The following is a 15,996-nucleotide window of genomic DNA, read 5'->3' as shown; positions in this document are numbered from 1 at the left end:
GACAATATAATGAAAACCTGAAATTATGGCTTTTAGTTTTGGCCACCCCAAGATTTTAAGTGGCCCCATCTGGCCACCCCTATGAAAAATTTCTGGAGGCGCCACTGCCCAGTTCAAATGGATTGGACCAGGGCGTCTTTTGCCATAATTGGTAGCCAATGAGTAATGAACTAATGAGGAAGGGCGGGTAATTTGGGATACTCACATTTGATTGGCTAAAATAAAGAATGGAAGTGGTCAAATGTCTGCCTGCATATCGGGTGGCTACTTCCTGGAAATTCTGGCTACTATTTACGTTTTTCGCCACTATTACATATCAGATTTTTTTTGTACAAGACTCTATCGACTGGCATGTACTTGATAAATGTGCTTTCTCGATAATCATTGAGTTGTGACAGCCAATTGGTCAACAGCACTGCATCTGGGAGGGCTTTCGTATTTGATTGGTCATTGAATGAAGCAAAGCTTCTCTGATTTGTTGTGACATCACGTACAAGTCACGAGGCCTGCTTCTGAGTTGGTTTTTGTAAATGATTGGACGCCTTTTGATGCACACGCTCACTGATTGGTTCTAGTTCCCATCCATCAGTGTTCCGCGGTTATCTATTCGCTAATGGTCCATTTCCGTTTGTCTCTAATCTTTATTTTTTTTCTTTCGTGCGTGTCCTTTCATTTCGGCTAATCGCTGTTTGGACAATATTTACACCTGCTGAATATTTGTACATTTTCGACAAATAAAAAGACAAAATGGACGATTTCGACATGCTCAACTCGCCGGCTGCTGGGAACGGTGTCGGCTCAGACGAGGACCCCGCTGCGGCGTTTTTGGCCCAACAGGAGAGCGAAATTGCGGGGATTGAAAATGACGAAGGCTTCAGCATCCTGGACAGCGGAGAAGTCCCTTCGTCGCTGACAGATTCCAACGGTGGGTGACTACCGTCGATAACAGACGACAGTTGCTCTCACATCCATCATACAAATGTTATCCCACTGTCGTTGATACATTTCATATAGATCTTAGTTAGCTCTGCTAAGCTAACCTGACCTACCCCTTAAAACACTGCAATTATACGACATGAAAGACTGAAAAAAGGATAGAAACAGAATTACGTTTTAAAATGAATTCCATAGTGTACTCCTTAGAATGAATTAAGCCTTCTTCACGATTTACCTTAAAAAACAAAACAAAACAAAAAAAAACTCCAATGATTCCATTTGGGTAATATTCGAACATGATTAATTGGTGTAAACACAAGACATAGCAAGTGTTTGCCTTCGTCTTTAATTTCAATAATTAATTTTGATTGATTTATATTTACCTAAAAAGCAAAAAAATAAAAAAATAAATAAATAAATAAAACGGAATGACAATGGCGGTGAATGAGTTAATACCGATCAGTGTTCAAATTTCATATCAGTGGTGGATGAACTACTCACTTTTTTTTTTTTTTTTTTTTACTTAAATAAAAGTACAGCTACAGGTGCAAAAATTACTTGAGTAACAGTCCAAATATCTAGGAGGAAAAAAAATCTCAAATAAAAGTATAAAGTACGTGGTGTAAAATTTACAAGTAAAAAGTAAAAGTATTTTCTCATATGTATTTTAGGGGAGGGAACGTCTTAGTACATCACGATACGATACGATTTGTGATACAACGCTCACCACAACGATCTCACGATATGGCGATACAACGATTAGTGATACATTGGTCAGGAAATCATTCTAGGATATTCTACAAAACAACTAATAAACAGAAAAACAAGCAATTTTCATCCTTCTGCTGTAAGTTTATCACTAGTAGACGTCCAGTCCTTTTGAACTGTAGGGTGGAAGTGACTCAAACTCAACAGGAAGTGACCTGTTAAAGCCCTAAAATGGACAAAAAGTGATCTGTAAAGCCCCAAAAATCATAAACACCGGCTGCAAATGCTCTGGTTTCGAATGAACAAACATTCATTCGCCCCTCCCAGTCTAAATGGATGGGCTGTCTAGGGTATTATTGCCTCACATTGAACTTTTTAAAAACAGCTGTCTCTTTGCAAATGAGGCAGACCGAGTTGTTGCATATTTTAGTGAAGAAATAGTCCAAAGTCCACCTATCCTTGAAGCCTCGGCCGTTGCAGTCAACTTTCTTTTTTTATTTGTTGATTGTCGCCATTTTAGAAAATTGGAAGTAAAGAGGTAATGTTGCTTAGAGTGCTGCTGCCTTTTAGTGGGTAAATGAGGAGCAGCATTTAGTGTGTAAGCTACTTCATATGCTGGTAGCAGCACTGCTGACCAATTTACTGTGTTGGCCCGAATATAAGACTGCCCAGATTATAAGACGACCCCCTTTTTTTTTCAAGTCTTTCTATCCGTGGATCCCTCTCACAGAAAGAATGTTAATAATGTAAATGCCATCTTGAGGATTTATTGTCATAATAAACAAATACAGTACTTATGTACTCTATGTTGAATGTAGATATTCGTCCGAGTTTTATTCATTTTTTGCTTAATGCATTGCCAAAATGTATATGATGGGGAAAAATTATCGGGAATGATTGGAATTGAATAGGGAGCAAAAAAAAAAAGCAATCGGATCGGGAAATATCGGGATCGGCAGATACTCAAACTAAAACGATCGGGATCGGATTGGGAGCAAAAAGACATGATCGGAACAACCCTAATTATAAAAATATATTTGAGAGAAAAAGCAGGTTATTTTGCCTCATTCAAATCTTAATATCTGAACATTTAAATATGTAAACTAAAGTGCAATCCCATTTGTAAATGAATGGCTTCTGGTTTTTGAAATGTAAATAAACCAATCTATTGTGATAAAACAACAAATTTTTTATAACTGCATTAACCATCAAAGTGAAGTCTAACTGTAACTGTAGTCTTGAAACAAATCTGAGTAAGGGAAAAACATTGTAATAAAAGAATGCAAACTGGTTAAACTTGAAAGTAGCTGAGATCTGTCATGACAGAACATCGCTTCAATGATAACTGGCGCCATGTAGCGTCGTAAATGGGTATAATGTCTAGACCGCGAATATAAGACGACCCCCACTTTTTCAGTCTTATTTCAATGCAAAAAACCGTCTTATATTCGGGCCAATACGGTGTGCGGGCCAGACGTAATTGATTTTATGACAGAGGCTGGGGGCCAGATGAAATTTGACCGCGGGCCGCATTTGGCCCCCAGGCCGGACTTTGGACATGTCTGCTATAAAGCATTGCTGTATTGTGAGATGCTGACCCGGGTGATGTCACATTAGCATTCCTCCTCAATCCAGGAAGTCACTCATTTTCATGTCGTGGGATTAAAAAATTGAATGAATAAAACAATTGCTTCCACACACATCCAAGCAGTCCATTTCATTCAGGAGCATAAAATGTCGCGTGGAATATGAAATAAACATGCTTTTTGCTGTCATAGGCACTTTAACAAGTTCAAAAACTCCAAAACTTAGTTTAATGGCAGATTGCAAGCAACTATCAGGTACCGCCACGTACTGTACAATAGTGTGGTGATTTTTATTGGTTAATATCCTTTTCACCTGCCTAATCTTGCTTGTGCTCATGTTGCTGCCTCTAGTGTTCAGTTACGAATTACGATGTAGGTGCCTACCGATTGCGTCGGAGGCATGAAAACGAAACTATCAGTTCACAATGAGAAAAAAAGAAAAACAAACTAAAGTAACGTGTAACGTAGGCGACAATTTGAAAAGTAATGGACAAATGAAGTAAAAAGTACAGATACCTGCTCGTAAAAAGTACCACTTCATATTTGTACTCAAGTAAAGTACAGATACACAAAAATGTACTTAAGTATGTTACATTCCACCACTGCATATTATATTGTTGAACATTGCCCATATTGTCATCTCCTAGTGGTTATATAGTACGTCTTTGACTATGTTTAAGTGGCCTTATAAATGTCTTGGATGATCTTTGGACTTTCCTGAGCATATTTCTGCAGTGGCACCAACTCTCCTCTAATTTATAAGAACATTGTGTTGGTCTGGATGTTCTTGGTTTCTTATGGAACATTTCCTATTGTCTTTGCAGATGGTGCTGTCAATGGAGAGTTCCATGGGGTAATTAGTCTTTATTTCATTATTTATAATGCTTAGAACTTGGCATGTTTATTTGGTTAATTTAATTTCCAGGTAAGCAAGGGTTTGATGTCTTAACGTCACGACACTCAACAAAATCGTGAACGTCTTAACTCCATTAAAAAAACTCATTCCGCTTGTCATATTTTAAGTCTACAATTTGATGTTGAATGTTTTATCAAAAACTTCACAACCTATTGACATGACACTGGAAACGGGCCGATTCGTAGGGGGCCTATTTTCAAAAAATTATAATTCAAATATTTACAAAATGAAAGCTGCTACTGACCTAAAACCAAAACATTAACCTACCTTAGCCATATGAGTCTTCATGAGCAGCGTCATCCAAAAAATTCAAAGTCGTTCCCTTATAAAATCCCGATTAATTATTTTTTATACAAGTATAACGCAACTTAAAATGGCTATAAAAGTCTCAGATTTTACACTAGATGCACAAAAATCACCTAATGCAGAGATAATCACCTATATTTTCAGGATCAATAGCAATATTCCACATATTAAGTTTTTGACCGATAGCAACTTTTTTTTTTTTTGTACTGCAAGTTTTCAACTAATAGCTAATAAATCACTCAATTTAACATCACAAACTTAATACTTATGGAAAACATGCAGAATCAATTATAAATAATATGTAAATAGATTATTAATGAATTGTATATACAACCACAATTTATTATAGAATAGAATAGCCCTTTATTATCATTATACACTATATATAGTTAGCGAATGAGGCTAGCGGCTGCCTGGCATAACAGGAGCTTTTCTGGCGAAAATTCTTGTGTATAAATGCCTACATCCCCGAATTCTTCATAGATATGGATATAAAACAGTCTCGATTCTTGGTACATCCCTGAGTTCTTCATAGATATAGATGTAAAACAGTCTCGATTCTTGGTTAAAAGCAAAGAAACCGCACAGTTAGTATTTTTCTTAGATTGACGAAGTACAATGCTACTATGTTAGCGAATGAGGCTAGCAGGCGCCTGGCATAAACGGAGCTTTTGTGGCGAAAATTCTCGTGAATAAATGCTTAAATCCCTGAATTCTTTATAGATATGGACGTAAAACAGTCTCGATTCTTGGCTAAAAGTAAACTATGAGGCTAGTCAGTTACGAAAATTAGCCGCTTCCATGTTTAAACAAAGAAGAAAATTTCTGCAAATAAATGCTTCAATCACGCATGCATGGTACGAAAAATATATTTACCTTGAATGCTGAGACAATCCTTCCTGTTTGTATGCGGTACAGCTTTCGTAGTTAAATCCAATCGTAAGTATATTCAAGCTTCAATCCAACATGAGCGTGTGCAGTCTTCGGCTATTACTAAATGAAGCTCAACCCCCTCTAATAAGGCGTAGCGCAAAGAATGACGAAGTGACACGTCAATAGTAATGATGTCTATGGTTTTATATAGATATGTATTTTTTTTGTTTGTTTGGTTTTGGTTTTTCCTGCTTTACTGTGCCAGTCAGGAATAGAGATCAATGTATGCATAGCAATGTTTGACACAGGAAATGGGATTTTGTAATCTGTCCATTTTCCTGCACCACAGGAGTTAGTAATGATTTCTACTGTACTGTAATTATTATGCACAATGATTTAGTCATATAACATGATTGAACATTAAATTCTTTGTTCTTGTTCATGTAAATGTAAAAAACATACACATCCGCGTGTATTGTCAGCAACATTGTTTTAATCTGACTGCGAGAACATTTCCAGTTTCCCTTTCCTGTGCTGTCATTGCAACATTGCTGACTTTTGCACTGTCAGGACTTCCTTTTGGTCTGTAAGAAAAGAACAAGAAATGGCAATGATTCTGTTTTTAGAGAGTCAACAATTTTGCAGTGGTGCACAGAGACAAGAATTAGGCAGGAAAAATTAGACTGCTACTGTGAGGTGGTAGTTAGAGCCATGAGAATTTGAAGACGTATCGGCTGTCACCACTATGTAATATCGTGTTTCTTAGGAAAGCAATGGCCCATCTGATGCCTATGCAGCAATTTCCAACGCGGACCGCCTGCAAGCAGAACCTGAAAGCCTTCGCAAATGGAGGGAGGAGCAAAGAGAGAGACTGGAGATGCTTGGTAAGCCAGAAGAAAAGCTCGTTCACTTAGGCTAGGTTCATACTACAGGTCTTACTACAGGTCATACTACAGGCACAAATCCAATTTTTTGGCATATGTGTTATTTTGGCGTACCCGTTCAGACTGCCTTTGTCCATTGGGACCGTTCAAGTATCACGCATGCGCACTAATTCGCAGTCCGAGATGCGCTCAGGAAAGAGTCCCGCATGCGCAGAAGCATCAAAACAAATTACACATGCTAGCTTTATGTAATTCCAGAGTGATCATATTTTGATTTCCAAAAAGAGGACACAGATAACAGACCTTAACAATCCCCGTTTAGCCTTATATTCAAAGTTTATATGGATTGATAGAACGTGGGTGCGTCAGTTTGCCCCGACTCGGCCATGTGTGCAATAATGAAATATTGCTCATTTGGCGCACAGAATGAAAATCGAAAATTGTAAGGCTTATTCTTTTCCTCATTTTATTTTTTTATGACTGTGGTCAAGCCCGCTTCGTTCTTAAAAGCAGAGTTCAAGCTAGGCGCTAATTAGGCCTGTTGCGATAACAAACTTTAGTGTGCGATAATTTATTTAATAAATTATTGCGATATTATTGCACCCCCCAATCTAAAAAAAAAATACAATAACACTGTGAGAATACAGTATATGTCAGAAAACACAGACAAGACTGAAAAAGCAGTTTCTGCTCTTGCACTCCTGTTTAAAAGAAACTGCTGTATTTTAAGCTAAAACAACTGTTGTGTTTGATAGAACAATATGTCTATATGCTGCCATAGCAGATTCATGGCACATTAAGCCCCCAAACTATTTTTAATTTGTCCGTTTTACCCTGAAAACCCCCGTTTACAGACGTCGCGCAACCGCTTTTGTTTCAACCCACCCATAAAACAAAGGTAATTAATTATATTTATTATTCAAAATGTCTGTCGTTTTTAGCTTAGAATCATTCATTGATGTCTCATATTTTGTTTAAAAAAAAAAAAAAAAACTTTAAAATAGTATTTACTCACATATTTTAAACTTTTAAACAAATTATGTCACAATGAAAAAATGGCGTCTGTAAAAAAGTCATGGATATCTACCTCATAACTATCGCTTAATTGTATTTTTTTGTTACTGTCGCATTTTCTCCAATATGTTAGATGATAAATAATTGATCCAAACAAAAAAAAGTTGAAAAAAACATTTAAAAGGGTAAATATATGAAAAAGAAAATCCCGACCATTCCTTGATGTCTGCGATTTCTAAATCGCGACCCTTGTTATATTACCATGTTTCACCCATAAAGTCCCCCAAAAATCCAGCTGTGGCCATTCACAGCTGTGTCTTGACACTCAGTGATACATGCTACATGGAGTTTTTGGATTGAAACAAAGTAGGTACGCGATAATATCTCGTTAAAGTCATGGCGTCTGTAATTCTGTTCTCGCGTGCTCTCACCTCCAGATAGGGTTTTGCTGTTTAAAAAATATTTTTTTCTAAAAAATGCCCTCCTGTTCAAAAATTTTCTTTCCCCAGAAAATTGAGATTTTAAGCTTTCCAATGATGTATCACACATGCATATCGGACAATTTTGAAAGTTGGCTAAATTGCGGGTCCCAGAGCGGAACTTCAAGTCACCTGAGTGTTTTCCGCCATATATTAATAGATCACGTACACCCAGTTAAACGCAATAAATGTTTACTCTTAAATTCAAAAATACTTTTTAGGAAATCACAACTAAAAACTATAGACCAAGCCTCTTTTAAGTAAAAGGCAACAATATTAATACTGCACAGAAACACAGAATAAATAAAATGTGTTGCTTAAGAAAAAAATAAAGTTCCACTTAATAATTTATCTATTGAGGCATCTAGGCAAATTAAAACTTTTCCCCTCATAGCTTCTGCTATTACGTTCCATGTGTAATACAGTGGTACCTCTACGTACGAAGTTAATTCGTTCCAGGAGCTTGTTTGTAAGTCGAAACAGTCGTATGTCGAGCAAGGTTTTCCCATAAGAATACATTATAATTCCATTAATCCGTTCCACAGCCCAAAAACCCGCACTACATCCTTAAGAAATACTGCTGTTACTTTTGTTCAAGTTTATTGTCCCCTAAGGCGGGGAAACTTATCTTAACAAAAAAATTTACTCTTGCAAATCGCAGTTACAAAGAGCAAAACAAATAAAATATGAATACAAATCAGAATAACAATAATGTACAAATAGCAATATTAATAATACAGTAAAGTACCTGTAATAATGTAACGAATCGGGTTCTAATGTGGCGGACTTTTTTAGCTGTACCTGAATGCACCGCGGGGCTGACTTTCCACCCATATATTTTTTTAACCCTTCATTAACTGTCGACGGGATGTTGTGCTCGTCGACGCATGTACGTCATCGATGACGTCGACTTTTCCGGTCAGGTATAAATCTAACCTTGTTTAATTCAATTCGAAAACAAATTTGGCTAAATGTGCTATGAAATACTACAACCTTTTAACTAATACAACCCCTAGCAATCACCAGTCTCGGACTAGCACTCACTCAGACATTTTATCATGTAGAACAAACTGATAAAAAGCTTGAAAAAAATCATGAATTAGTTCAAAAGTGCAACTCTTTAGCATTAAAAACATTGTGGTGGTCAGTAAATGTTACTTTTATAGAGCCAAGTGCAGGGAAATTCTGAGGAAATAAATATGGAATCATGAGAAACAAACAAAGAACGATCAAAACACATCTCTAATATTTAGTAGCACCACCTCTGGCTTTTACTGTATGAAAGCATGCAGTCTCTGAGGTGTTAATTAGTATTAGTATTAGGACTTGATTAGTATTCTTCATCAATTTCGTGCCAATTCTATGCCTTACTGTGGACCATTTTTTATGGACCAATTTTTTCAGTTTCCACCACAGATCTTGCACTGGTCTTAATAGGGTTGACATCTGGGCTATTTGCTATTACTATTTGCAGGCCATGACATTGACTGGATGAGTCTCTCTCCAAGGAATGCTTTAACCGTTTTAGCCCTGTGGCATGATGCATAGTCATATTGGAAAATGACACAAATCTTTTCAATTGAAGGGATAAGAAAGCTGTCTAAAATTTCAATGTAGACTTGTGCATTTATTGAAGATTTTACCACAGCCATCTCCCAGTGCCTTTGCCTGACATGCAGCCCCATATCATCAAGGACTGAGGAAATTTTGATGTTTTTTCTTCAGGCAGTCATCTTTGTAAATCTCACTGGAACAGCACCAAACAAAAGTCATCACCTTGTTAAATGCAGATTCTTGACTCTTGACAAGGTGACTTCTGGTTGTGATATCACAAACAGAATTGCTGAAAAAAAGTGTGCATTACATGATGCATAGGTGGAATAACAATGAGATGGTTAAAAAAAAAAACAGCCAGATTTAAGTGCCTATTTTGTTTTTTTCGTGCATGTCAAATTACATTAGAGTGACCATTTGCATTTTTTTGGACACGGTTATCATTTCATAGCACCATTAAGCAGACACATTTTGGTGAAAGGACAGGTTTGTATGCAGTGTTCGTCAGAAATGACATCATTATTCATTTGGTAAAATTCTCTTACTAAATCTGATCTCTCCTATATGTTTACCTCCTTGGCTAGATGATAACTCTCGCAAGCAGGAGTCTGAGTGGAAGAACAAGGCCAAGGTAGAGCTGGAAGATTGGCATGCCAGGCAAAACGAACAACTGGAGAAAACCAAAGCCAATAACAGGTACCGATTTCAAAGATCGCTTCCAATTAGTGGAATCTTCTCGTTAAATCCAAACTCCACGTTATGATTCAAGTTATTTCAGGGACTAATGTTTAGTGTAATAAGGTAAATGGTCAATTTTTTCAGTTTTTCATGATCATTTTGAAGTTTCATTTCAATTAAACTGAATTCATTGAAAATGTACATTGTCATTAAACATTTAGGAATAGACTTTTTTTTAACAAGGCAATTCCTGATAACAAAAGTCTTTGATTATTCATTTTGTCATATTTTTTACACATGGATTTTCCGTAAGTAATAATCGAATGATAAAATCAGAAAATATAGCACTCTGTGTGTAACGAATTTCACTTGATGAATTTAAACTTCTGAAATTACTGCTGACTTACTTAATGTGTGTAACGAATTTCACTTGATGAATTTAAACTTCTGAAATTACTGCTGACTTATTTAGGCGCACCATCTATATTTGTATTGTACATAGAAGGGCAAGTGTTGCTTCCTTTTCTTTTTTAGAATTACCCAGTGATGTTTTGTCACGTCTCTTGATATACGATTTTTTTCCCAAGATGTTAAATTACGCTTGACTAATGTTTTTTTCTCGAATGAGGATCAAAACTTGTCATGTGCGTGCACTGTTGACCTCTACCACTAGATGGTGGCAGCACATTTCCTTCTCTCATCGTCAGGTTATAATGTTGACTTGTGGAAGACCATACCAATTTGTAAAGGTTTGCCAACTGTTTACACACAACAAGATAACATCATACCAATGTGTAACGGTTTGCCCACTGTTTACATACAACAAGATAATAACAGACGTTGGATAAGGAGCTTCGATCAACCCTTAGATGCACAAGTGACTGACCTGACAATCTTCCAAAAGTGGCTCAAAAATGACCTACACTAGGTTTGACATACTTATTTTTCCCTTTTCAACATTTTTGAAAAAGAAAATTACAAGAACAGCAATAGACTTCATCCCCGCTTATATAATCATCAGTAACTTAAGAGCTACCATGCATCGTTTTGGTAAAACAGTAGTGCTAAGTCCTCGTGCAGGCCCTGACCAACTTCTGACGGTATGGTGGGTCTGTGTTCTGCCCTGGACGGGAGGCAAGTTGCTCCAGTAAGAGCCCTACAAACTCATTCTGTTGGCCATGATTTGGACACTTTCTTCTTCAGAGGACACACAAGTGGAATCTTGTGAGTCAGATTGATCCTATTCAGTTGGACGACTACCACCTGAACAATAGTCTTGATCCTAAACATCAGAAATTTCAGACTCCGAGTCCAACCCCGTTACTGCCTCTCCATTATCCAGCATCTGAAGGACCATTTCAGATGTGTATCTAGCAGCCATGACACCTTGGATAAGGAAACATAGGAGTAATGTTTTTCAATAGATCAATATGTCGCTATATAAATCAATACACACACATTACATATGTAGTAATTCTAGCTAACTTTGCTAGCTAGTGTTAGCTAGTTACGAAGTACGAAACACACATTGTGAGATTCATAAACCCATATGACACGAAACACACACATTCATCAAATATGTGTGTGAATTGTCTTACGTGCATTGATAACGTGCTTTTAATTTGAAATCCCCACTCAAGAATGTGTTGATCTTTTGAGACTCATTTCACATAGCCGAGAAACACACTTGCATTTTTTTCTAAACTGAGTCCGTCTCCAGCCAACCAGCCGTCTCCCTCTTAAACAGCCAATCACACGGACTGGGCTGTTATGTTACGTCACTGCTGTGCGCCTTCGAGTTCAGCACGAGAATCTGTGTCTGGCTGACAAGGTAGTTCATTTCTTCTGGGGTCAATAAAAGACTTTGCTGGTATGATATTGGTATGATATTGATATTGGTATGAAGAAGAAATAATTTTGTTTGGTGTTTATCAAAAAGATAACTTAGAATTTGTTTTAAATGTAATAATGCTTATGAGGATTTTTTTTTTATTCATAAGAGTAGATTTTTTCAAACGAAACCATGTTTGGCTCACTAGAGAAATGATTTCTCTACCTTTTGCAAAGCGTTGGATTTTATAGATGGGAAGGCCCTTCATCTATTTTCTTTATTTAAACAATTTATTTATTTTTATTATTTTTTATTTAATTTATTTTCATTGATTTTTTTTTGTTTTGTTTACTTTTGTGTTGTTTTTTTGTTGTTGTTGTTGTTGTTGATGTTGCTATTGTCTGCCTGGTTATGTGGTTATGCTCAATCCATAATATTGTATTTGATTTTGATACTTAAATGCTTTGTTTTGTTTGGTTCAATTAAAAAAAAAAAAAAATATGCGTCTGGCTGGCAACTTCGGCGAAGTTAGCCACGCTTTCTAAATAAGTGGTCAAGCCAGCTGCACTTTCGTCTCAGTTCCATTTCCCTTTCAGGTTTTATGGCACAGTGAGGATTCTGTCAGATTTATAAAGGAAAATCATGACAGAGTCGTTGTGTGGAAGTATAGTTAGTCCAGTGGTATAAGAGGTTGACAGTCACACAGGAATCGTCAGTTCAAATCCCGTTAGTTTCATTTACTTGTATTTTCCTCAATAAAAACATGAATTATGGCTGCCTGACTATTAAAACACGAGTAAGGGAATTATGCACGCATTTCGTATAATTGTCTCCTGTATATTGACAGATTATATTCAGTTTGTGCTAATATTTACAGGAATAAATGTAAAATGTGGCATTCTGAATGATAAAAATAACTGACCCACAAACAGCAAGAAGAGTACTCTCCTTGAGGCGAAGGCACACCTCTTTGTTTCCCAATTTAGTTTGTTTTTTTTTATACTTGTTTTTATTCATTGACTAGCTTTTCACTTAAATAGCTAATTGGTCTTGTGACCTTTTTACCCTTCTTGCTGTTTGCGGAACATTTGATTAGTTCTTCAATTTGTGCTAATATTTACAGGAATAAATGTAAAATGAATGACTATCTGAATGATAACAACAGTAATGTTGTTAATAGTCAGGCAGCCATAATTCCTGATTTTATCGAGGAAAATACAAGTAAATGAAAACAGACTCCACTGGGTTTTGAACCACCCTTCCTGAGTGACAGTCAACCGTTCACACCACTGGACTACACTACCACATAACGACTCAGTGAGGATTTTCTTTTATAAATACGACGGAATCTATATGTCTTGGCTGTCTGTGCAATAAAGGGACAACTACTACCTTAAAGGGAAACGTACCTGAGAAGAAAGTGCAGCTGGCTTGACCACTTACGGTACTTAGAAAACGTGGTTAACTTCACCAAAGTTGCCAGCCAGACACAGTTTCTCGTGCTGAACTCGAAGGCGCACAGCAGTGACCTAACAAAACAGCACAGCCCATGTGATTGGCTGTTTAAGAGGGAGACGTCTGATTGGTTGCAGATGGGCTCCGTTTGGAAAAAAATGCAAGTGTGTGCGGCTGCGTGAAATGAGTCTCAAAAAGATCAACACACTCATGATTGGGAATTTCAAATTAAAAGCACGTTATAAATGCACATAAGACAATTCACACACACATTTGATGAAAGTGTGTTTGTTTCGTGTTATGTGTTTACGAATCTTACAATGCGTGTGTTTACCATTTGTGTTTACGAATCGTACAATTCGTGTGTGTTTCGTGTTAAATGTGTGTGTTCATTATGAGACTGATCTAGCCCAATACACTTCTGATATACAGTACCTAGTCTGTGTGGTCCACAGTAAATTTATTCCTGACAGCTAAAGTTGATAAGAATGAAAGGTTCTCATTGGATTCCATAGAAATGCATGTGGGTCATCTTTGACCCACTTATTGAAGCTAAGGATAGTGATACAAAAACTACATTTTTTTCCCAATGTATAAAAGGTAAATTAAAAATGTGAATGGCAATACATAAAAAACATTTTTTTAGGAATACCTAGAGTATGAAAAAAAAAAAAAATCATGATGAAGATATTTCAAGAAAACAACCTCACCGGATCAATTTTAGCCACTTATGCATCTAAGGGTAAGGTTGCATCGTTATTACGTTTTCAGTATTTTGAGAGAGCACGTCACCGTGTTTTTACAAGTACAGGACTAGTAAGTGCATTTTTTCCCACTACAAACAAACTTAATTTCTATTCATTTTAATGGGAAGAGATGACTTTTTTGTTTTAGATGGGTGTATACTCAGAGAAACAAAGCGTCTTAGTATTAGAGTGAAACCTTGACATATGATCCTTTCGACATCAGACGTAAAATTTGACTCATCATACTCCAAATACGATGACTGATGACAGCGTCGCAATTTCATTGTTTTCCCGCAAGACGGATGCACAGCAGAAATTCTTGTGAGAGAAATCCACATGAGTCCCAAGAAGGTTAGTGCAGGTGGTGATAAAAGGTGACACTTACCATTGAGATTAAGGGCGCTTTCACACTAGCACTGTTTGGTCCATTTTAAACAGACCAGAGTTGTTTTTCTCAGATAGTCCGCTTCGTTTTGTAAATGTGAACGCGCATCCGAACTCTAGTTTGAACCAAACAACCGAACGCCGGTCCACTCAAAAGTCGTGGTTCTCGGTCCGCTTTCAACGCACCCTGCTTCGCTTGTGAATACGACCGGAGCAGGGTGCGCTTTTGCTACTTTATGTGCAGCGTCACAGCGTGGAACTTTGACGCTCTAGGCTGTGACGGTACATGTAGGGCATCCTTGGAAGCGGAAGTACAGCGCGGACAAAATCACCAATGGCAAGATGAAAGACGATTAGCCATGGCCTATTTTGTTGTACTGTGCTACGCATTTGATACACAAAATCGGGTTTTAATGTAGCGATTGTGTTTTGCATGCTGTTGCTGAACGTATCCTGTGAGAGTGACTCGCCAAGACAGGCGTAGCCTCTCGGGGTGGCAGTTTCGGGAGTCTCGCTTCCCTGGTAGTGGCGACAATTTGAAATTCCAAAAAGTCACGAAAGTGAGAGCGATCAGGCGTCTGTGTGATTTGGAGTACCACCCTTTCATGGTTTAAATTTCCCCTATGTATTTTTTTATTAAAAAAATCCCACTCGACATACGACCATTTTGACTTACAAACCGGGTCTGGAACAAATTAAATTCGTATGTAGAGGTACCACGGTATTTCTATTCATTTTAAAGGGAAGAGGTGACCTTTTAAAAAAATTTTTTTTTTTTTTTTTACATGCGAGTATACAGTGGCACCTCGACAGACGATCTTTTCAACATCCGACGTAAAATTTGACACGCCATTTGTTTCTACATCCAACGATATGCTCGAAATACGACGATTTTTGACATCGCCGCAGTTTCTGAGAGAAATCAACACTGGGCACAAAAAGGTTAGTGCAGGTGGAGAAAAAAAAGAAAAGGTGACGCTTACCATTGAAATGAAGACATAAATGATAGCAAAATATAAGCATGGTGTGTGCATTCTTGAACTGGGTTGACAATGGAGCCGTGAAATGTCGATCTCGGCCGGCAGTCCTCCTCCGTTCGCCAGTCTTTATAAGTTAAGGTGACAATTGTTATTGTGATAACATCGCCAAAGGAATCGCCAGCTTCATCAGGTTTCTAATCATTTATTCCATCGACTTGTGCAACAGCAGCGGACGCCAGCATCAACTCTTGCTAACCGTCACGTCAACCCCGCGGTGCGTTCAGGTAGAGCAAAAAAAGTCTGCCACCTTAGAACCCGTTTCCTTACATTATTATATGTATTATTATTACTATTATTATATTATTATAATTTTATTCATAATTTATTTGTTTAGCTACGTGTAATTGCTATTTGTAATTCTACCAGCAGTATTTATTAAGGATTTAGTGTAGGTTTTTGGGCTGTGGAACAAATTAATGGAATTATAATGTATTCTTGTGGGAAAATCCTGCTCGACATACGACCATTTCGACTTACAAACAAGGTCTTGGAACGAATTAACTTTGTATGTAGAGGTACCACTGTACTCAGGGGGGAAAAAAAACATCTTGCTATTACTTTGTTTAAAAAGTAGACAAAAGTATTGCCTACTTTTCTAGTCAGCAA

General features: G+C 37.2%; 1 protein-coding gene across 3 annotated transcripts in view; it reads left to right on the top strand.

The window, feature by feature from the left end:
- Positions 1–612: 612 nt before the first annotated feature.
- clta (clathrin, light chain A) overlaps positions 613–15,996 on the top strand; it is a 30,581-nt gene continuing 15,197 nt past the window's right edge. For 2 of the 3 annotated variants that reach the window (XM_057844327.1, XM_057844326.1), the window contains exons 1-4: positions 613–925; positions 4,055–4,083; positions 6,092–6,209; positions 9,841–9,952. In XM_057844327.1, coding sequence (XP_057700310.1) covers positions 748–925; positions 4,055–4,083; positions 6,092–6,209; positions 9,841–9,952 — 437 coding nt within the window. In that variant the 5' untranslated portion in view covers positions 613–747. The remainder of the gene's footprint in view (positions 926–4,054; positions 4,084–6,091; positions 6,210–9,840; positions 9,953–15,996) is intronic. The other variant, XM_057844328.1, reaches the window with a different exon arrangement.

This window comes from Corythoichthys intestinalis, chromosome 8 (genome assembly GCF_030265065.1).
Source record: "Corythoichthys intestinalis isolate RoL2023-P3 chromosome 8, ASM3026506v1, whole genome shotgun sequence".
In the NCBI taxonomy this organism is placed as follows: domain Eukaryota; kingdom Metazoa; phylum Chordata; class Actinopteri; order Syngnathiformes; family Syngnathidae; genus Corythoichthys; species Corythoichthys intestinalis.
The sequence above is the reverse complement of the archived record's forward strand: the minus strand, read 5'-3'. Positions and strand labels throughout refer to the sequence as shown.